This window comes from Canis lupus, chromosome 5, assembly GCF_011100685.1.
Source record: "Canis lupus familiaris isolate Mischka breed German Shepherd chromosome 5, alternate assembly UU_Cfam_GSD_1.0, whole genome shotgun sequence".
Lineage (NCBI taxonomy): Eukaryota > Metazoa > Chordata > Mammalia > Carnivora > Canidae > Canis > Canis lupus.
The window spans coordinates 56,084,302-56,107,587 of NC_049226.1; the positions used below are offsets into that span (position 1 = coordinate 56,084,302).

The 23,286-nt window shown below is 55.4% G+C and overlaps 1 protein-coding gene across 1 annotated transcript in view; it reads left to right on the forward strand.

The window, feature by feature from the left end:
* Positions 1-23,286, forward strand: part of LRP8 (LDL receptor related protein 8) — a 79,709-nt gene that overhangs the window by 17,348 nt on the left and 39,075 nt on the right. The window contains 1 exon segment of the mRNA XM_038537492.1: positions 18,566-18,688. Within this exon segment, the coding sequence (XP_038393420.1) occupies positions 18,566-18,688 (123 nt within the window).

A 23,286-nucleotide genomic window follows, 5' to 3' on the forward strand; every position in this document is an offset into this window, starting at 1 on the left:
TCGATAGGTACTGTTTTATCCCCCGTCTTACAGAGGAGAGGAATGAGGTAGAAGGTAGCAGGTGGCTTGAGGTCATGTGGCTGATGTCTAAGTCAGGAGGTGAGGGGCGGCTGGGTGGGCAGGTTCTGTGGCAGAGTTTGGGAATATGTGGGGCTTGGCAGGGCTGAAGAGGGGCCATGCTCTGGAGGTGGATCTGCCCCTACCTTCCTCCCCACACTACTCCTGGGCAGATCTTTGACACTAGGGTTTCAACCGGGCAGTCCTTCGGGAGAGACCTGGGACTTGAAGCTCAGAGCCTGTCCTCGCCTTGAGAGCAGGGTGGCACCTAGGGATCTTACTGTGGCTGGGCCGAGCTGTCAGGTAGGTGGTGGGGAGCTGGGTCTTCTGCTGCTCCTTGATGTTGGTCCTGGCTGGAATTATCCTCCCCATTAATATTAATAATGGCAGTCATTAATGATAAATTATAGTGTGTCCACCTCGTGCCAGACCTCAGCTGGGTGCCCTGGGGGAATGCCAGGAGTAGACAGTGGTACCGATCCTGAGAGCAGGGCATGCACTTTCCACCACATTTATCTCTTCTCCAGAGCCTGTCACTGGCTGGGCACTCGGCGGGGGGAGGGGGCAGCTTAGTAAGTCTTAGTGGTGGAGAAACAGGTTCCTGGGCCCCTTTGGTGGGATGCAGCTTCTCTCCTTTTTCCGTCATTCATAGACTGATTCCACAAACATTACTGCCAGGCCCTGTGCCCACCCCACATGGCCCCACCGACTGAGCTCACCCCTCACCTTGGCTCTTTAGTTACCCACTGGCTCGCCAGTGAGTGTACTGGGTTGCTCTGCTTGCTCACCCCCTTGGACTATCACTGCCCTCTCAGTGCCTCGGGTCTGTCGTCTGTACAGTGGGGTTCTAGCAATCCTCTCCTCAAAGGCCTGTGGGAGGATTAGATGAGGTGATGACCACAGGGCACAGTAATCACTCAGGAGGGAGTGGCTGAGATGAAGATCCCAGAACACGTCTGCCTTCTGTGGGTGGCCTCGTGAATCCCCTGACACCCCCAGCCCTCTGCTGCGGGGGTGGCGAGGCACAGAGGGGTGGGGAGATGCAGTGTGTGAGTGGCAAGTTCGAGCCCTGGCGGCTGGGCCTCTGAGGTCTACATATTTGCCACTGCACCAGGCGAGGATGAAGGACTTAACCTGAAAGCTCCTTTGGAATTAGAATTGCAGAAGCTCCTGGCTGAGCTCTTGCAGGCTTCCAGCCCCCAGATCCCAAATCCCTCCTAATCCTAGGAAGGAGGCAGCACCCCCTCCTCCCACATCACGTCCATCAACCGCTCCCAGAGCCCTCCCTGGGCCTGTCACCTCCCACAGGAGCCCCCAAGCGGCAGGCGAGGGCCGGGGCTGCGAGGAGGGGGGATTTCCAGCTAGGGTTGAGATCTGTCACAACATTAATGTTAATTAAGCCTCGTTAATTCAGTCCTCTGCTTACGCAGAGCTCCTGACAGCAAATTACTCATAAGTGAGGCGGTAAATTTATTGCTGCGTTTTCCCAAACACTCAGCAGCAAAGCACGTGCCCCCGGGAAAGTCAGAGGGAAGGCCTGGGGTGCGTGTGGCGTGGTTCCTGCCAGCCTAACACGCCTGGGCCCTGTGGCCCAGAGAGCAGCCGGGGCTCAGCGGGAGACCGGGACAGGATGGACTACGAGCCAGTCAGAGCAGGCTGCTGGGGCATGTAGTGAGCTCCCCCTCCCTAGAGGCATGTAAGCGGGAGGACAGGGGGTATTGCAAGTCCCTCTGGACCTGCCCATTATCTTTACCCTCATCCATCTCATGCTGCAGACGATGGAGCTCTGTGCTTTGTTTCCTCCCAGACTGCCTCACACAGTAAGGCCCCTAAAGAGTGAATTTGGGTCTGGACTCAAGCCCCATAACTGCTGTGCAGTTTGACAGGAGCTCAGTGGCCTCCTCGGGGACCGAGCCCCTGGTCTGCCGAGGCCGGACAGCCCTGCCAGGGATGCTGTGAAGGAGTCTGTCCCTGTCCCGGGTCGTGGGGCAGTCTTGGAACCAGGACCAGGCTCATGTCTGGGCAGATGGCCCTGGAGCCCAGCCCCCCTTGCTAGGCTAGGTATCAACCCTCCAGGGCGGGATATATCCCTGGCCCCACAGTCCTCCCCTCATACCTGCTTCTCTCCTTGGCTTTGAGCTGTGCCATGCCTGAGACGTTTGGAACAAACCCAGGCTCCGCGTACCTAGAATTTTTTTTAATTAATTAGAGCATTAAATGGTAGCCCTCTGGGAGAATCCCACCATCTGGCTGTCGTGAGAGAAGCAGGAAAATCTATGCATATTTGTCTATAGTGTGTGAATGTCATGTGAAGCCACCTGTGCATGTGTGGGTGTGCAGTCCGTGTGCTGTGGCGTGTGTGCACGGTGTGGCGTGTGTGTCTGGGTATGTTTGGTGTGTGGGGCACATCTCAGTGTGCAAGGTGTGCCTTTCTGTATGTGCGTGTGCTCATATGAGAGTACACGTGCCATGTGCATGTGCCTGAGGGTCTGCACGCCTGTCTGAGCACACTTCAGGCCTCGCTTTTGGGGGCGGTGAGTCATGCTGGGCTGTGTGCAGAGAGGGGGCAGACCTCAACCCTCCTGGCTGAGGTGGAGATCACAGAGTGGGCCTCGCACGGGGGAGAGCAGGGTGGCTTTGGCAAGTACACACGTGGCCTGCAGGGGGCAGGCGCGGAGGGTCTTGTTCCCCTTTTGACAGATGGGGAAGCCCAGGCCTGCCCAACCACAGAACCAAGGTATGGAGGGGCCAGGACTGGCACTCAGGCTCTGGAACTTGCTGTGCCATGCTCATTCTGCTCTGCTGGCCAGTGTCTCTTGCCTTTGGCATCTTTTATGCTGTCGAATTTTCATGGTGACTTGGAGATGTTCTTGAGACAGTACCACCCCCATTTCTCAGGGCTGCTCAGAGGGCAAGGTCAGGACTTGCACTGCAGACCCCATGTCCATCCCATTTGGGGAAGGAGGCAGCTAGGCCACTGTGCTGGCAAGGAGGTGGCATCAGGTCAGGACACTGGGCAGATATAAAGCTGCAGGGACTAGGCCTGTCTTGTCTCTCTCTGAGCCTCACAGGGTGGTTATAAGAACTCAATGAGGAGAGGTGTATACAAAGAGCCTTGTAAACCCTGAGGTGCAGTGGATAGATGAGGGTCTGGACCATAATCAGGGCCACATGTCCCCAAAGTTCTCTAAGGAGATGGCCAGGAGGTGGCACCCTAAAAGGAGGCTGGTGCCCTCCCTAGCTTTGCAGATCGTGAACCTTTCCCCAGAACCATCAACCTGGGTGCTAGCACTGTCCCGCAGCTCCAGCCTCCCATATAACAATGAAGTAGAGCAAGAACAGGACCCATAAAGCAGTGGGACTCACCCTTTATCCAACAGGTGTGATAATAAGGCCCAGAGAGGGTGAGTAACATGCTCAAGGCCACACAGCCCTATGGTTGGTACCGGAACCCAGGCCTCTTGGCTCCTAGCTCTATTCTCCTTGGTACTATGGCTGTGTCTTTAGAAAGGAAGAAAGGGGACATTAGGAGTTTCTTGTCACTGGGGGGAGGATGTGGGAGTGCCAACCAACTAACTGGAGAGAACGTGGGATCCCCTGAAGCCCGGGTCATTATACATAAATGGAGGACTTTTATTTATTTATTTATTTTTATTTTTATTTTTTAAAATTTATTTATTTATGATAGTCACAGAGAGAGAGAGAGAAAGAGGCAGAGACATAGGCAGAGGAAGAAGCAGGCTCCATGCACCGGGAGCCCGACGTGGACTCGATCCCAGGTCTCCAGGATCACGCCTTGGCCCAAGGCAGGCGCTAAACCGCTGCGCCACCCAGGGATCCCTAAATGGAGGACTTTTAAAGCAGTGGATTAACAACGATTGTTTTTACTGTGTATGCAGAATGCAGTGTGCTGAATATGGTTTGTAAATTCTGTATAGATAGAAAAGACCCAGGGATCCCTGGGTGGCGCAGCGGTTTAGCGCCTGCCTTTGGCCCGGGGCGTGATCCTGGAGACCCGGGATCGAATCCCACGTCGGGCTCCCGGTGCATGGAGCCTGCTTCTCCCTCTGCCTGTGTCTCTGCCTCTCTCTCTCTCACTGTGTGCCTATCATAAAACAAAAAAATAAATAAATAAATAAAATAAAATAAAAAAAAAAAAAAAAGAAAAGACCCAGGCCTCAAGATTGCTTGTGTTCATTGACTCATTCGTTTGTCCCACACACATTCCCTAAGTGTCCCTTCACTGCCCACCGTGTAGACCTATCCTACCTCTGGTGAGTTGCTAGGCTGGTGGGGAAAGATAGTTGAGTGACAATAATCCAGGGTGATGAGTCCGTGACCAAAAGAGGCCTTGGGTCCCACATGGGGACATGGAAGACTTCATAGTAGAGGGGGAGCGTCCAGAGAATGAGGAAGATGTATGAGCCTGTGTGACCCCCTGACCCCCCCAGCCTCCCATGAGCTTGACCTTGGACAGGCTCATCATTCACCCAGAAATGGGCCGTGGAGCACCTTCCAGCTGCCCGCCCTGACGTGGCTCTTCAGGGAACCGCCTTCCTACTTACACATGGAAAAACTACCTTAGAAAGAACCTGGAGGCCCATGGACGACACAGGTTAGGCCTCCCGGTGCCCTTTAGTAACCATAATGGGAACATCTCAAGGACCTACTACTATGTACAGAGTCAGGGAAAGGGAGAGCCACTGAGAAAGGTTGTACTTTCCATCACTGAACATTTTCTAATATTTCTATTTTCTGAAATGTTAGAATATCCTAGATATCTTCTAAGTGCCAGCCGTATGTCAGCGGATAGACGAATCTCACAACCAAGTACCCTGCAAGTCAGGATTCACCATCACAATTTTAGATGAGGAAAACCCAGGCTCTGAGAGGTCAAGTCACCTGCTGGTGGTCACATAGCTGCTAAGGGGAGGGGATCTAGGATGTCAGCCCTGGTTCCTTAACCTGCTCCTGGTGGGAGGGGGGCTGTAGTGGGCAGCAGACCAGTATGGCCAAACCTCAGTGCTAGGAAACAGTGTCTACTTGAAGACAAGGTGGAAGCGGCTGGAAGTCCCCGAGCAATGGGCATGTTCACAGAGCAGGCTATTTCAGAAGTGGCTTCCCATTCACTCACGCTGTGTTGGGACCTGTCTTGTTGGAGTTACCATGCTGGCTCAGAACCTCAGGGTAAGGGGTGAGCAGTGGCAGAGATGGCCAAGGCCTGGGCAGGATGTGAGGATCTGCGGGCACCTGCCCACCCCCTTCTCCACTGTTTCCTGCCTAGATGTGGCCCAGAGGCCTCATACCTGTCCTGCTGGGCCCCTGGCTGGAGGCAGTGAGTGGTATCCATGCCATTAACTCTGCCCAGATAGGTGGGTGGTCTCAGCCAGAGCCCTGAGCCCCAGCTCTGGAGCACCCTGAGATGTGGCCAGCTCTGAAGGTCTTTCCAAACTGCAGGGCTTGCCGGCAGCTAGCAGGGCACCTGGTACACAGTAGGCCCCTGGCTTGAGTCTTCTGGCTTCCAGCAATGGAGATCTAAGACTTTCCAGTTAGAGTAGGGGTCATTGGACCCTCCCCCGGTCCCTCTCAAGCACAGGACTGAGGGTGTGGGACGCGGGGAGGCCCTGGGGACCATTGCACCAAGCTCTCCCTGAAGGGCGCCTGGGGACCCCTCTGCCCTGAGCTCTTTGCCAAGCAGTCCAGTGGCAACGCGTGCGTGGGCCTGCCTTTCCTCCCCAACTCCAGCACGGCCGTCTCCTAGGAAACGGGGAATTTTTTCTCATTCCCATCATTAGGGTGCCAGGGCAAACAAACAGCCTAATCCAGATGAGCCCTGGGCCACAATCACATTCTCTTTTGGGGTTTTCTCTTTATTTCTAGCAATTTTGAGAAGACTGAAGTAATTGGTATTCCATACAGGTTAATAGAATTGCTGCCTTCTCGGTATTATGCCTTAATTTCCTTTATCGTGTAGCAAGTTGGAATTAATCGCTCCTCTCCTTCCTTTTTTCCCACCGAAACCTATTACCAGCCTGTCTGGTGGTTAAAGTCATTTTGTGGCAGCTCTTGGCTCCTTTCCACTTCCCTAGGAATCTTTCTGACCAGAGCCAAAGAACAAGGAGGGGTGAAAAACCCATTTGTACAAAGTGGGGATCTCCTGTTGAGAACTTATTTCCCTCTCTGTTCAAGAGGAAGGAACGCGTCCAGCCTCCAGCCGGCACAGCTGACTGAGTCCCCTGTCGCTGAGAGCATTCAAGAGGGCAGGATGGCCATATGTCAGCAGTGGGAACAGAGGATTCCTGCACTGGGTGGGGGAAGGGGCAGGCCTTTGCCAGTCCTGGCGCCTGGATGAGAACCTTCTGGGGCTCTGTCTTCTGTCTGTGGGTTTAAGATTCTCTCCATGATTTCAGAGTTGGACAGCTTCTTCGCATCCACGGTGCTAACCCTGGGCCATTTGGGTGCAAGTGCGTTTTAGACCATGTGTGTTAAGATTCCAAGGGCCTCTCCTAGAATTGAAATGTCTGTTCAGTGATTCTAAGAGTCTGTTTTATGACTGCGAGTCTCTCAGGCTGCAGTTAGTTCTGCTCCATGACTGGGTCTTGGGAAGGAATGTAATTGCTTTGCTGAGGCTGCCTTGGGAGTGTGACCTCTGGGTAGGCTAGGCCCTCTCTGGCCTCCGTTTCCCCAAAATGTAAGAGTTGGACCAGATGGCCTCTGGGGCCTGACTCCAGGTATGTTCTGCTTGTAATCTACCGTCCCGCCCCCCATGGCCCCGTCTGTACTGGCCACCTCCCGGCACCTCGGGGGACCCAGAGCATTCTCCCATCTGAACCGAGCCCCTTGTGTACTTGCCCTTGGCCTCTCCCCTTCCAGCAGGGAGGCAACCAAGTTTTCTTCCAAAGTCCCAGCAGGAAGGTCAGTGGAGGTGATGGTAAGAAACCACACAGTCATGGACAAGAGCTGCATTGCCTTTGTAGGCTGTACAGTTCACCAGATAATTTCAACACCTGCAATCTCCCGTGATCTGTGCCCTCCAAGGGGTGTAGTTAGGGTTAGCCCCATTTAATAGGTGAGGGAGCCGAGGCTCTGGGAGGTTAAGTAGCTTCCCCGTAGTCACACCGGTGGTTTCAGGACATCGAGTGCCCTGCTGACGGTGTAGGCCGCCCGCCCACTGGACAAAACATCAGCAGCCCGAGGTGATGTGGGAGCTGGAGGATGTGGGAGCTGGAGGCCCAGGGGCCAGCTCCCCCAGGAACCTGCTGGGCAGAGTTTCCACATTCCCACGTCCAATGGGAATGGGTTTCCACATTTCCATTCCTAGCCCCTTCCCCAGGATGTTGAGGGGCTTCGGAGAGTGGACCCCACTGCCTTCCAGAAGGACCAAGACACCAAAAAAAAAAAAGAAAGAAAGAAACCACCTTCTCCATCTGCTTTTAGAATCAAACTTTGACTTCTGGATCAAACCAGAGTCCCCAGTCCCCACTGCTGTCAACCAAAAGCACCTCTTCCCTGAGGTCCAGCCTGAGCTCCCAGCCCTGCCCTCCGCCCTGCCAGCTGTCTCCACTTGCAGAGACGGGAGGTGCTGGGAGGGCCAACACCCCCAAGTTCAGTGCCCTTGTCTTCAGCCAGGGCACTGAGACTCCTCAAAAGGGGGGCATGGCTGAGGCCACATGGCAACCTCACCCCCCTCAATTTCCTTGGAGAGCATTATGGATAAAAATGCCTAGTTCTGGTTCTGCTTGAGCCCTGTCACCTTGGGACAATCCATTACTTTTCTAGGGCTTTGCTGCCTCATCTCTCAAAGGTAGTGATGCCCCGGGCACCCTGTGTGCCCCCTCATAGAACTGCTGTGAAGAGCAGGGCCCAGGAGAGAGCTAGGGGCAGGGAGCTGGGGTCCCATATGCCATCAGCACCACCTCCATTTGGGATCTTAGTTCTGCACATTCCTGCTGGACTCTGCCGAGTTTCCAACCAGACAGTCTCCATCCTCACAGCAGCCCTGAGATCCCCCTCCCAGGTCTGCTGCTCCTCTGTGGCCCCGACTTTCAGGGCCCTTCCCCTCTCCCCATGGAACAGCCACCCAGAACCAGTTACCTCCTCTGCTGTCCCTGTCAGCCAGCTGCACCCCTGCTGCCCCTCCTGGAAGCAGGTGCTGACTGTGCTCAGCCCTGCCTGCAGGCCTGGAGAGCCCTTCCTTCATCTGTCCCTCCCGTTCTTGACCTGGTGAGGGCCCAAGGCAGGCCCATGAAGGACACACATGACAAACCTGACTCCTTTCTCCTCCCACGTCTAGATGAGGAGACTGAGGCACAGGGAGGGTAAGAGATTGGTCCAAGGCCACCACAGAGGTCAGGGAAAGCCTGCAGGGGAAGCTCCGAGGCCCCGGCCACTCAGAACCCTCTTCCCCAGCCCAAGCCTGGGTTTGTGGAAGGCTTCCCCCAGGGAAAGCCCTGTGAAGGGCTTTCCTGTAGCCAAGGGCCCTGCTAAGATGAGACAGGGAGGGTTTGCTTCCGCCTGAGGCTGGCGTCATGGTGGGTAGCTGGGCCACCAACGGCTGGCTGACCGCATCACTGGGATGACTTACTGAGCTCTCACCGTGCTCCGGTCTAGTGGAGGGGAGGCCTCCCCCGGCCGTTGACAGGGAGATGAATGCTGTTCTGCAGGGCTGCAGATCTTCACCTCGCCGCGGGCCGCCGGGCTGGGTGTAGTCTGGAAGGGCTTGCTACGGGCACTGCCCACATCTGACCTGCCAGAAATACGGCAGCAAAATAAGCAGCCATGGGAATGGAGTTTGTAAATGCTTTCCCTGAGTGCTCGGGCCCTGTGGGCCCCAGGCTGGGTCTCCACGCCTCTCTGCCTTGTTGGCTGCAGAGGGCGTGGTCAGACACCATCAGTAGTAGATGCTTGGGTGGCTCAGTCCATTGAGGATCCGACTCTAGATTTTGGCTTAGGTCATGATCTCAGGGTCGTGGGATCAAGCCCTGAGTCAAGCACCATGCTCTGCTCAGAGGCTGCTTGAGATTCTCTCTCTCCCTCTGCCCCTCCCCCTGCTTGTGCTCTGTCTCTGTCTCTCAAATAAATAAATAAATAAATAAACAAATCTTTAAAAAGAAAAAAAAGGTTCTTGAGCTGGTCTTGAGGAGGGAGGAGAGAGGGATGCACACCTCCTGCCTGGCAGAGCTGTGTCAGTCAAGGTAGCTGGTGGGAAAGCCCACGGTTTGTCCGTGACCCTTGTGTGGATGTGGAAGCCATGGGAGCCAGGGATGGAGCCAGAGCAATTAGCAGTGTAGCTTGAGGTGTCCATGAGGATTGTGCTGAGACACTGGTCATCTTCCTGGGGAGGTGGGAACCTGGCAGGACCAGGAAGGATGGTTTTCTGATTATGGAGAGGACTCCAGCGGAGCAACGGCAACTGGCTCTGGTTTTATGGCTCCCACCTGCAGCCACAGAGTGGGCTTACAGGGCCTAGGGACAGAGCCACAGTTCCCACTGTCTTTCATTCTCGCTCTGGACCTCGTGGTGGGTAATACTACACCTCTGGAGGAAAGGCACTAGAGAGCCTCTTGTCCAATCCAGCCATGCCGTGGAGGAAGAGACAAAGCACCCAGTAGGCAGGACTTATGCAAGGTCACGTAATAGAGCCGGGCCTCCCAGGCTAGACATGGGAGATTTGCTGCCGGTTTGTCACCAGGATGGCCCAGTGAGGCACCTCTTGGGAAGTGCACTTCTCCCAGCTGCCCAATTGGTGGAAATGTTTGCAGTTTCCCCTTAGCCAGGGCCACTTCCCCGTGTGGTCAGCCACTGACTGGCAGGTGGAGGGTGCTGCCTCGACATGACCACAGGGGCTCGGTCCCTGACTGCCTGTGGGGTGGGAGGAGGACCGCCCCCCTCCCAGAGAGGCCGGGGTCATAACTCCATCGTTCGCTCCCTGACCACCAGCAGGCCCAACCCGGGCTGTTGCCCCAGGCAGCGCCTGCCCGGTCTGTGTCCTTGGACTCCCGTGGCTTGCAGAGTCTGCCCAGGGAGCTCTTGAAACCTGAGCGGTCCGGTGGGGGTCACCCACCCTGTGGGTGCCAGAGCCTGGTTGCAGTGGGATCTGGAGTCTTTTCTGCAGAGGAAGAGGTAGAGCTGCCCCTTCTTTGATCAGGGGCTGGTGGTAGGAGAGCAGGGCCGGGAGGTGGGGACCTTGGCAGTCTCTGCTGTCGGCCCGAGGGAGGGGGAGCCATGAACCCCAGCTCGGGTGGCCTGGCTAGGGCTAGACCAGAAGGTCCCTGGGTGGGAGGAGGCTGAGTCCCCTCTGGGGCCAGCCGTCTGCTCTCCACCGAGTAGATGGGCAGCAGGAAGCCGGGAGCCCGGCTGGACTGTGGCTGGAGGTCATGCAGTTTTCCAGCCGCACCTCCTCCCTGGAGGCTCTACTCTGAGGGCACCACGAGTCTCCCTCTAGCTGTTTCTGGGGCTCTAACATCTCAGTGCCAAGTGGATGGCCCAGATCCAGGGTGGGAGCGGCCTGAGCTGTGTGCCACCTTATCATCTAAGCAGCACCCTTCTTGTGATGTTTGGTACTTTTGTAGGCACCAGCCAGGCCTGCGGATCCCATTCACCTCTCCCCACACCCACCTTCCCCCACCCCTACAGCTGTCGCTGGCTCAATACCTCCTGTGTCCACAAATCACTGTGACAGTTAGACCCCTTTGTGGTCAGTCCCTCGGAGACGCTCATCTTCCCCGTGGCGACAGGGAGTCCCACATACCCCAGCAAGGGCTTGAACCTCCCTTGGTGACGGTGGGACTGGGGGCCGGCAGTGTCTGAGAACAGCTATGATGTGCTGGGGCCCAGAGCAGGGTCTGGGCTTCGGAAGCCCCAGGTGACCCTTTTGGAGGGACAGCAACATCTCTGTCATAGAGCCACACACCTGGAATTTCAGAAGGGCGTCCTTAAAGACCTGTTCGCCTGGGGAAACTGAGGCACAGAATGGGAAGAGGTCAGAGCCATAGGTATTCTCTGAGCACCCACTTGGCGTGAGACCCCATGTGAGGGGGACAGCGGGATGAAGGAAATGATGGGAATGATGGTGAAGCACTGCTGTGCAAACAGGTGAACATCCAGGCTAAGGACGTTCAGGAAAGAGCCCTGGGCCAGGAGAGACGGGACTAGAGTTCAAGTCTCCCCAGGAAGACTTGCTTAGCCCCCCTCCCCCCCTGGTCCTGAGCCCTCTCTGCATCCTCACCTATGAGGATGGCATATCTCTTGAAGGACCCCGAGCTGAGGGCAGTATGGAGACCCCATCTCCTCATTTAAGAACAACGTAGTGTGGGCAGTTTGTGAGCAACATTTGTGTCCTCCTCCACAGCCGACCATGGGATGCCGTGCGGACCCTACCATCCCTCCGCTGCCCCTCCTCCAGCTGGGGAATCTGGCCCTACCCAAGTGCCACCTCCCCCAGGAAGACCTCTCTGTGGCAGCCTCCCATCCAGTCTCCCCTCTGACCTTCCAGACCTCATATCCACACCTTTTTGTTTTGTTTTATCATCTGGACAGGTTATAAAATGTGTAGCTTCTTAGTGGAATAGTTTGGAAGAGGAGCAGAAAACCTGGAAAATTTTGAGGGAAACTGCCGAATTTAGAAAGCAAAGATGCCCTCACCAAAGAGTGGTCCTCCCAGGCCCACTGCTTTGTTCTTCTTCTTCTCCTTCAACCCTTCTCATGTCCCCCTGTGGGTCGGCCCTCACCAGCCACAGCCTCAAACCCTCCGCCCCCACCGCCCATTCCCAGCACCTGCTGCTGCTTCATTTCCTCTTTCTCCCCAGGTGGGATGAGAGGGTGGGGGACAAAGCACACTCAGATGTCACCTGCTGATGGATGGTGGTGGCCCGAGGCCCCAGAGCCTGCTGGGCCGCACAAAGCTGGGAGCCAAGCCCCGCCCACCGCACTTGGTGGGTGTTAGGACACGGTGGGAACCATTTGCCTTTCCAGCACCGCCAAGAGCCTTGAGTGTGCTTGTCAGCATGTGGGGACGCTCAGATTCAGAGATGTGGTGCCTTGCAAGGATGGAGTTGGAGGCCATGCACAGCTGGTGGCCATGTGTGCCTTATGCAATGACGGTCCTGAGCTGGGACTGCCCGTCATGGGGCTGAAGGTGAGCAGATCACAGCGTGCTTAGAACCTTGGCTCCTTAGAGAGTTAGAATCTTAAATCCTCAGAAGCTGTTCTAAATGTTAGATTAGAGCCACGGGATCTTTTTTTTTTTTTTTAAGATTTTATTTTTAAGTAATCTCCACACCCAACATGGGCCTTGAACTTATAACCCCAAGACTGAGAATCATGTGCTCTACTTAGACTGAGACCACCCACCACTTAGACCCACGAGAATCCTTGACCAGAAGAATCGTAGGAACATCACAAATCCAGGAAGGGCTTTGGGGGGGTGGGAGTTGGGGCTTGAACCTGGTGCTGCTAGGGATAAGCCTTGAACCCAGGGTTTCATGCCCCCGCCCGGGGCCTGTTTCAGAATTGTTCAGGGGATGATGAGGAAATGGGTAATGTGTTCTCCCCTCACCCCATTTCTAGTAAGTAGTGCAGCTCCGTTTTTGCCTGTTTCATATGTCGAGGTTTTACTTGGAAAAAGAGTTCCCCTGCTTAAAAAAAAAAAAAAAAAAAAACAAGTTTTCAGGCCCTGCACGGTGCTGCAGCTCCGTGCCAGGACCTGCCACAGCCAGGGAGGGTGGCTGTGGCCCATGGGTGACCGAGCAGGCAGCCAGGGGCCTCCCCGGAGGGGGTGCAGGTTGCTCTGGACCACAGTCTCCTCCTCCTCTCACCCCTGCTGTGTTGTTGCTGCAGCCAGAGAACACTTGGGGTCTGTCGTCCCGTTGACTGGGGTGACAGTTTAATAGTAGCTTCCTGGGCTGTCATTTAAATCTGCCTGCCAGGTTAGTAGGCCGGGGCGGGCTGGCACGCCCCCTGCCCCCACCCGGATCTTCATTCTGCTGGCAGCGGTTGTCTTGGCAATGCCAGGGCCTGGCGAGCTCTGCAGTAGGGTAACTGGCAGGGGTGGGGGCGGCTCTTTCATCTCCCGACCCGGGTACAAGTGGCCCAGCTGCCTTAGGGCCAGGCTGTGGGAGCCAGAGCCAGGTCCAGGCTTAGGAGAGGAAGTGGGAGCAGACTGGTCCCTCTGTGCCCTAGGAGGGGAAGGGAGCTACTCTTCAACAGCCATGTCAAGCTGGACTCTACCTTGGCTATGGGTCTTTGCTCTGCCCTCAGAGAATATTCCCCGGGGGCCCACGGCCTGTCTGCAGAAACCTGAGGGCTTGCATTCCTGACGACTCTCCTATCCCCCTGTGCCATGTGGCCCAATACCCGTCTCCTTGCCCCTGCTCTCCTCTGCACAGGTCCCTGCTCTGACAACTGGGATCCCCTTTAGCCTCACTCTGGGCCACGTGCCCTGTGAATACCTTCTCCTGTTTTTCATGGTTTGGTGGAGCTGGCCCAGAGACAGAAAACTAGGTACCGGCTTCAGCTGTGTGACCATAGGCCTTTGTGCCTCCGTGGGCTTCATCTTATCTGCAGGATGAGGGACTTGCCCTGCAGCAGTATTTCCTCAGATGTGCTTCATTGATGCACTTGTTTCCTGGGAAATTAATAGACGTGGCATCTAAAAAGGAGGTTCCTTGGCTAAACAGGTTTGGGAAGTGCTGGGAGAAACAAAGTCAATCTGATATCTGCAGGCCTTCTCAGGACCTTCAGTAAGCCAGTGGGCATCATGGCTCTACAGAGGAGGAAGACAGCAAGTCTTATCTGAAACATCTGGGTGGATGGCTACTCCTCCCTTCTCTCTCTCCTACCCTTTGCCTCTCTCTTCCTCTGCTAGGGGCCAGTCATCGTCTCTCACAGTCTCACCAGATCCTCAGCCAAGCCCAGGCAGCTTAGAGACATGCGTATTTGTTGGCTACTAAGCAGCAGCCCCTGTCCTTAGTGGAGGCTGGGTGAGTTCAGGGGAAGGGGCCTCTGAGGGGCAGCGTGGGGCCAGGCAAGGCCAGTTGGTCTCCAGCCCAGGGGAGCTCCCAGGCCCCTTGCCTCCTCTCCAACCCCATATGGCCGTCTGCTGGCCCCTCCACACCCCAGGCCCTGTTGTCCCTCTTCTGGAATGCTCCTTGTCCCTCTCGTCACTCCCACCGGGTGGTTAACTCCTCTTATTTGGACTTGGCCCCCTCCTTCAGGATTCCTTCCTTGATTCCTGGGCTGGTCAGCTTCCTGGTCCCTGGCTCTCTGGCGTGCAGAATGGGAGAGCTGTGTGGGAGCTTGCGGCTCTGACAGGACAGAGCACTGATTGCTGAGTGGAGTCACACCAAGCAGCTCCACCTGGCAGCCCTGACCCATCTTTGCTTTGAAATCCCCTGTGTGCCCTGGGGCTGCCAGTGGGGTGTGGGGAACAGCAGTGTGAGGGATGTGTACTGTCCCCTGGAAGGAGGCCTGGAGGTGGAGGAAGCTGGGAGGGGCTGAGCGATCATGATAATTTCACAAGATCATAGACTCTGGGTGTTGAGGGATCTAAGATTCAGTCGGCGTCATACCTCCATCTCCCAACTGAGGCGGTGGCCCTATATGACTGATGGGCCTGACGTCACGCACACAGCAGCCGAGGCTGCTGACTTCACATGCCTCCCTCAAACTTGCACCTTTAAGCTTCTCCGTTTATGAAGCCCCAACACCATCCTTAGCCCGTTCGCTTCCCACAACCTTGTGTGTTTGGTGAAGCAGGGTTATTATTTCTGAATGTAGGTGAGGAAAGTGAGGCTCAGAGAAGTTGTGTAACTTGCAAAAGGTCACACAGCCCATGTGTAGCAGAGTGGAGTTCGACTGACCACGGCGTGTCTGATGCTTTGCTCTGCCTGTGTTCTTGTTACAAGTGGCAACGCCTACCTCCTTTGTCCCGGATTTCCCATTCTCCCCGGACTCTGCCCTGGGGTCGGCTCCTCCCCACTGCCCTCTGGAATCCCAAATCCTCTGTGGCAGCCCATCTGTTACCATGGTAGCAGATTATGATGTCGCAGACCCTGGATGACTATGCACAGCTCCTGGATGTGGGGCACAGGGGCTCACAGAGGTGGGCATTGTCCAAGGGGCAGACTGGCATGGAAGGAAATAAATCCCTGGAAACTGGGGCCACGGCCTCCAGCCCAGCGAGGGAGTCCCTCTGGGAGCTGGAGCCAAGGCCAGGAATGGGGTCTGGCATGGCCTGCTCCTATGGCCTTGAAAGGCCGCTGAGCCCTCCTGCCGTGGCAGGGCTGTGTAGCCTCACACCTCTGCGGGCTCCTTGCGCTGACCGACCCAACACCGGGATGCTCACCGGGGTCTCCTGGGACAGCCCTGTTGCCTTTTGTCCTTGTACAGGTGCTGCCTGGGAAAGCCACGATCTCCGAGTGCCCGGAGAGGGAGGGAACTAGCCCAAGGTCACCCAGAGAGGAGGTGGCTGTGCCAGGATCCGGTCTTACCCCCTGCTCCAAATCTTTCCATCTGGTTACACTTTCAGATGTGGCGTACTGAGGTGATTTAGTTCTGGTCCACAACCTGAGAGCAACCATGCTGCCTCAGTTTCCCCAGAGTGGTCCATTAGCAGAGACGGGTCACAGGTGCATGTCTATTCTGGCACATTCCACGGGAATACTTTATGGGGTCCTCTGAGCCATGTGATAACACGGAGGTGGCTGACGGCCTTCGTGGAAAGAGCCCAAGCTTCAGCAGCTGCCACGTGGAATTAAAATCCCACTTCTGCTGCCTGCCGGCATCAGGTTCCTCTTCTGTCAGACGGGCTCCACAGCACCACCAGGATAGATGTGCAGAGTCCCTGGGGTGTTGGGTGAAAGGTGCCAGGCCAGAGCCAGGGTGGAAAATGTGCAAACGGGTCCTGACAGTGGACAAATCCCTTCTCTGCACACTGACATGGGACATCCATCCCTGAGGCCTGCTGCTTCTGAACCTGGTCGGCCTCAAGGCTGCTGGGCTGCCCTCCAGGACTGCCCTGACCTCCCAGCCTGGCACCTCCAGGGCTCGGCACACGGTGGGGCCAAGCTCACTCCCAGGCTCCCAGAATGCTAGGGAGGAAAGGGACTGATTTTGATAGTGTCAGCTGGCCCAGACCTGTGACCGGGCCAGCCCCTCTGTCCCCTTCTTCTTCAAGTTCACCTTGCTTTTTTGGGTTCTGCCTGTTTTTCCTCACACGGAGTTCCTGGGGGATAGATTGGGCTGGTTTCTCTTCTGTGTGCTCAGTGTGGAGCCTGGGATGCAGTGAGCACGGATGCAAGCTCACTGAACGCTGAGCCGGAGCTTCTGCAGGATTTCCCCCCTCATTTGAGGCTTGTCTTCCACACCTGATGCCGCTGAGTGTTTTGTTTGAAGAGCCACAATGGGGAAGCGAGGGACCTGACTGTGAAGTCAAACTGTGGCCCTGCTCCCACCCACGTGTGACCTTGGCCATGTACTTAACGCCTCTGGGCCAAGATGTCTCCATGGGGTCAAGTGGGGACCTAAGTGGCCCTATGTCGTGAGGTTTCCTGGTAAAGCATCTGCACAGAGATGGGCACACAGACTGCACTTGGAGAATGTTACAACAGGATAAAGAAGACACTAGGATATACATTTCTTTTCTGCGGAGGCCGAGCTTCTTGTTCAAGGGATACGCTGGTCCTCATGTGGGACAATGCACTGGGTGCTGTGGTTCATAGCCGTATTTATTTCAGATGATTGTAGGCTGTGATTTTAAAAGACCGTATTGGCACCTGTTACCAGCACCAGCTCCTCGGTGCGGAGCTCAGGGAGGGCTGCTTGGGGGCTTGGGCTGGGAGGCTCGAGAAGTGGTTGTGATCCCTGCTTTGCTGTGTTTCCCTGGGCCAGCCCCTTTCCTTCTCTGGGCCTTAAAGCCCCCTCCCCCGCAAATCTGTAGGTATGCAGGTTCCTCTCATTTCTTCTAGCTCTGCACAGAGAGGTACTCTCCTAAAGAAAGTGTGAAGAAAGCTCATCTTAGAATGTAGATGTATTTGAAGGATTCCACTGAAAGGCAGATGTATAACTGATTCAGGAGACCCAGTGTCGGTCCCCAAATCCAGGCTGTTCAGGCCAGGGGAGCAGTCACATGGCCTCAGAGGCAGCCCCAGGGCCTGGGGGAGGGTTTACATCATCCAGGACTGGCCACTGGGAAGAAGCTTCCCTGGGAGAAGTGTGGGAGCAGAGGCTGGGCAGCCAAGCCCCCGTTTGGTCAGTGTCCCCAGTGACATCTGTCCTGACTTGGGTCCTGTTCTGAATCCGACAGAGTCCCTGCCCTGGAGGAATATCAGGCCAATACAGGGACAGGGACAAAGGCAGACTCTGGTGGCCCCTACCTTATTATCCCACTTTTTGTTACCAGCTGTGAGAATTTAGTCTCTACATAATGGCCCCTGTGAAGGTACAAAACACCTGTTTCCTTTGCTTCTAAGGCTCAATCCATAAAAACGGGAATAGCAGCAGGGGCACCTGGGTGGCTCAGTGGTTGAGCATCTGCCTTTGGCTTAGGGCGTGATCCCAGGGCCCTGGGATCAAGGGTCCCTGCATGGAGCCTGCTTCTCTCTCTGCCTGTGTCTCTGCCTCTCTCTCTCTGTGTTTCTGATGAATAAATCTTAAAAACCCAAAAAACCAAACCAAAACAAAAAACAGAGTAGCTGTTGCGGACTGCATCTTCTGTGCCAGGACCTCTTTCCATATTCTTCAGACATTGTAACTTGCCGCTCCTCCGCAGAGCCCTTGTTTGCTTCTTCCCATTGTATAGATAAGAAAACAGGCTCGGTGGTTCAGTAACACCCCCAAGGTCACGCAGACAGAGGCAGAGCTGGGATTCAGATGCCTGTGCAGAGCCTCCCTCCAAGGCTGTGAGTGCCTCGAGAGCACTTACTCGCGGGAGATGGAGTGGGTGTCTCACCCAGTAGATGCTTTTTTCATCACCCCCAACAGAACATACCTCATTAATCTTGTCTCAGAGTAATCATTTGCTTTTAGGATTCATTAGCAATAGCTCCCTGGTGCTTCCAGAGGAGCCTGGTAGGGGTAGCAGGACAGGCCAGTGAAGGGGCTGAAAGCTGGCTGAAGGGGCTAAAGTCATTGCCATAGGTGATCAGGGAAGGCTTCCTGGGGGTGGTGGCAGTGAAATTGGACATTGAGGGGAGGAGGAGTGAGGAATAAGACAAGAGAACAGGCAGTCCTTTGGAGGATGGATCCAGGTGCCCTTGCTGACCCTGAGGTCCTAAGCTTGGAGGCAGGGACAGCTGTCACCTGTCTCTACCAGATGCGCAGCAGATGCCTGAGGAATAAATCAGAGCTGCTCTCCTGTCCTCCCTTGGTTAGCGAGGCCCTCTGTGGCCTGTGGGGTGGTGGGAGGTCACATGGTCCTGCTTTCAGACGGAACATGTTCTGGTCCCCCCAGGGCCACTGGACTGTACCCTGTGCCCACTAGGCCCCTCATGCTCTTCTCCTTGTCCCACAGCCAAGAAGACCTGTGCAGACAGTGACTTCACCTGTGGCAACGGCCACTGCATCCCAGAGCGGTGGAAGTGTGACGGCGAGGAGGAGTGTCCCGACGGCTCTGATGAGTCTGAGGCCACCTGCAGTGAGTCCTGGCCCTAGGGTGGGGGTGGGAGTGCTGCTCAGCTTCCTCATCAGATCCTCCTTGTCAGGAGGTTGGGAGGCTCAGTTGAGGTGACCTGTCAGCCACCGCTCCAGACCCTCCTCGGGCCGCACCATCCGGGGCTCCCAGTGAATGGCCAGGCGTACCCAGTGCTAGTTTCTGCTGGTGTCTTGCAGCTTGGGTCCTGCTCCTGGAGCGCCCAGACCTAGAAGCAGCCAGAGCGTATCCTCCGGGTCTCCCTGCAGCCTCCCCCACTATTTTTCTGGAGGACTCTGATCATAATTCTAACAGTACTGGTAACAGCAGGTGCCTATTAAGTGTTGACTGTGTGCCAGACACAGTGCTAGGCTCTTCGTGTGCACTAATTCATCTTCTTCCCACAGCAGCCTTATGAGGTGGGGGACCATCACTTTCTGAATTTTGAATTTTTGAGACTCAGAGAGGTTGAGTGTCATGCCCAAGACCATCCAGCCAGGACTTTGAGGCCCTGGCTCTATCCTCTGAGCCAGCTGAGCCCAGGCACCCTGGCGTCCATGGCAGGCCGGGAGGGCAGTAGAGGCAGCCGGGGTAAGCTGAGGGCCAGAGCCGGAGCCCCAGGCCTGCCTCCCACGCTCAGGCCTTTGTCTCGCCTTGATTTCTTTTCCAGGCCCTAATCCTCAAAGCAAACTTACACCCGGCAGGTCATTCTGTGACATTTGTTAAATTAAAAAGGAGATGAGGAGGGGGCGGGGAAGTCCCCAGCAGTCCCAGGCAGAGCCTCAGCAGAGTAAGACAGAGACAAAAGGTTGGCGAGGAGCACGTGGAGGATGATTGGGCCAGGGAGGACCTCTGAGTCCCAGTCCCCATGCTTGTTAGGGGTCACATTTACCCCAGAGGCAGAGGCGGGGACATTGAGGCCTGCTGCCCATCCAGGGCTGTGGCTGGTGATAACTGGGTTTCTTCGTCTCCTAGCAACAGATCTACTACCAGTCTCTCCGTGAGAGAGAGAGAGAGAGAGAAAGAGAAAGGGAGAGCAGGAGCGACCCTGGGTCTCACACAGCTGCCTCTGCCCCCGCCAACCCCCCCGCTAGGCCATCGACCCTGTGCTTTTTCTTACCCCCGGCAGCCAGCCTGTCCTGGGGCTGGTCCTGAGCTTTGTTCTGAGCCACAGAAGGCATGAAGCCTGGCCATGCCCATGGGGACTCTTATCCTCAGGGCAAGCTTGGATCCCTGTTTAGAGAGAAGGAAACTGAGGCTAGGATGTGTTTGGCCACTTGCCCTCGGCTGCCCGGCTAAGGAGGGGCCAGGACTGTGTGTGTGGGAGGGGGTGGTGGCCACAGGGGACTGTGCAGGGGGCACTGTAGCCGGCCGGCCTCGCTCCAGCAGCCACCCTGGACACTGTGGGCGCAGCAGGGGAGGGAGGGGAGCCTCAGCACACTGCTTCCAGGGTCTGTCCTCCAGCCTGAGAGCTGTGCTTCCCCTTCTTCCTGTGTCTTTGTCTCTTTATGTTGATGTTCCTTGTTCTCATTCCTGCTCCCCCTCCAGGGCCCTGCCCACCCTGCTCTCTTGGACCATCTCTCCCTCTACCTGCCCCCTACCCAGCCTCTCTCTTGCCATTCCTCTCCTCTGTGCCCCATGGTTCCCTGTCTTTCTCCCTCTCTCCCTGCATCCTAGCAGTTGCTGCCTTTCCATCCCCTGGCTGCACAGGGGCTCTCCAGCCTCACCTCTCCTGCCTCCCAGGCCTGCCTTGTGCCCACTGTAAGGCACTATAATTTGACAGTTGAATAACTGGAGAAGTCGAGGGCCTTGCTTCCAAGACACACAGGTTTGTGGCTGCCCTGTGGCCTTCTTTGATGAGATGGGCTCATTAGCCTCTCAGGTTTGACAGAGCACCTGTGGGAACAGGAGTCCAGGATGAACCCTGGGAGTCAGGAGGCCCAGCCCTCCTCTGGGTTCTCCTAGTGAATTTGCTGTGAGATCCTGCACACCTTCCCGTCCCTCTCTGGGCTCTAGTTTCTAACATCTCAGAATCCCAAAGACCATGATCTAAGATTCCTGGACTCTTAGGACCCTCTCTCCCAGCTGAGGCATAAGGCCCAGGATCCCACCTATTGTGCAGTTCAGTTACATTGATCAGAGGTGGACAAGGCCTGTGGGTGGGTTGGGGGGCGCTGCCCAGAGGAGGTGGGCCAGAGTAGGACCTCAGGGGTTAGCAGAATTTGGGACAGCAGGACCTGGCAGCAGGCTTGCTCACTGTTTCCCTTCCGAATGGGAACCTGGTAGCCAACCCACTGCCCATTTAACTGGTGTTGCCATAGCAACCTCCTTAGTCTACCAGGTTCACCTCTTTAGCCTAACCGGGTTCCTAGGGACTATCAATGGCAACTCAAAGAAAGATTATAGGCAAGGGCGCCTGGATGGCTCAGCAGGTGAGCACCTGCCTTTGGCTTAGGTTGTGATCCCGGGGTCCTGAGATCAAGTCCCACATCGGGCTCCCTGCAGGGAGCCTGCTTCTCCCTCTGCCTGTGTCTCTGCCTCTCAATCTGTCTCTCATGGATAAATAAAATCTTTATTAAAAAAAAAAGATTATAGACAGGAGTAAAGTGTAGTGGGTTTGGTGTGTGATATAGTTGGGTCTAGGTCTTTTTTTTTTTTTTTTTTTTTTTTTTATGATAGTCACATAGAGCGAGAGAGAGAGAGAGAGGCAGAGACATAGGCAGAGGGAGAAGCAGGCTCCATGCACCGGGAGCCCGACGTGGGATTCGATCCCGGGTCTCCAGGATCGCGCCCTGGGCCAAAGGCAGGCGCCAAACCGCTGCGCCACCCAGGGATCCCTGGGTCTAGGTCTTGTGAGACTTCAGGCAGGTTGCTCAGTCTCCTTGAGCCTCAGTTTACTCATCTGTAAAATGGAGTGATGACATATACCTTATGGGGGTTACGAAGATGAGATGGAAAAGATACGGCAAAGTGTTGGTGCTGGAGTAAATGGCAGTGTTACTCTTATAGACTGTGTTTTGATTCCAGACCCTCTCTCCCATACACCAGTTTAAAATTTTATTTTATTTTTATTTTTTTAAAGATTTTATTTTTTGAATAACTTGTTATTTTATGAATAACATGATAGACACACAGAGAGAGAGAGCGAGAGCAGAGAGAGGCAGAGACACAGGCAGAGGGAGAAGCAGGCTCCACGCCGGGAGCCCGACATGGGACTCGATCCTGGGACCCCAAGGTCACACCCTGGGCCAAAGGCAGGCGCTAAACCACTGAGCCACCCAGGGATCCCTAGTTTAAAATTTTAGAGTAAGTAAGGGGGTTTGGATAGAGAAGGAAAGGAATTTGGGAGCAGGTCCCCATTTTCGTGCTCCCCTACTATGTCATCCACCCGTAGCTAGCTAGGGTTTCTCCAGGCTTTCTTTCCTCTGGTTCTGGGATTTGTGTCTATCAAATACGGCCAGGAGTCACAGTAGGAAAGCCTGGGACATTTGCCTAATGAAAGTGGCACTTCGGCTCTAATTATAGCTCACTTGATTGGGGACGCTTCTGACCCACCTTCAGGCGTCTGATGGGAGGGGTACGGGGTGGGGATGGGGAGGTTGATTCAAGGTGAGTGAGTTGCAACTTTGGGTACTGCTTATTGAAAATGGGATTTTATTCATCGTCTTAGAACCTTTCCAGTGGAAGAGGGACCTTACAGATGAACCCAGTGCCCCTTCCTATTATCGATCAGTCTGAGAGGCCCAGAGGCAGGCTAGAGGCTGACCAGCTAGGCGTCCTTTGCCTGAGCCCGTGGGAAGGAGGCAGGTCTGACTGCCCCCACCCCCCCTGCCGTGCTTCCTGGGCAGCAGCTGGACCCTGGGAGCCCTACTGCCTGAGTCCCTGGCCCCCCACCCCAGGAGCTGGCAGTCCCCAGTTCCTATCTGGAGGTTGCCTGCCCTTAAGCCTCACATGTCCTGATGCTGCAGATGTGCTTGCTCACTAAGCAGCCATCATACACTTTCATTCTTTTATTCACCAGACATTTCTCTTTTCATCAATTTGTGAACTCATACGTTAGAGAATGCCAGTGGATTGGATTTCTGGGGCAGGATTCTCTGGGACTTGATAATGCCTCCAGCCACTCTGGCATGCAGTTCCAGGTCCTTGCTGACTTTGGAGGATGCCTGGTATCTTAGAGATGGTGGGGCTCTTCACACCTGCCTCTCAGGACCTCGAGGACACTTGACAGGCCAGGGCATTCCTCAGGGCATCTTCCTCTGCGGAAGGCCCTGTGGACTCTGGTAATGACTACCCCAGGGATGAGAGCAGAGCCCACCCAGCCCCTTGCATTTGCATTTCATGAGAGGAAACAGGGGCAACTGGTTTCTGAGTTTGTTCCAGGCTCTGAGTGTCTAGATTTTCATGTTTCCTCATTTAAGCCAACAACCAATTCTAAGAGAGCATGTAGCCCCGTTTTCAGATGGAGCCTTGGCACAGAGAGGTTAAGTGACTTGCTGGCTGTCCTGAATGTGGACATGAGGTGGCCATGCTGTCTGAGTAAAGGCCCGGTGAGCTTCCTTCCTCTGGTGACCCTGTCTCCAGCCCAGAGGGATTGGGGGCAC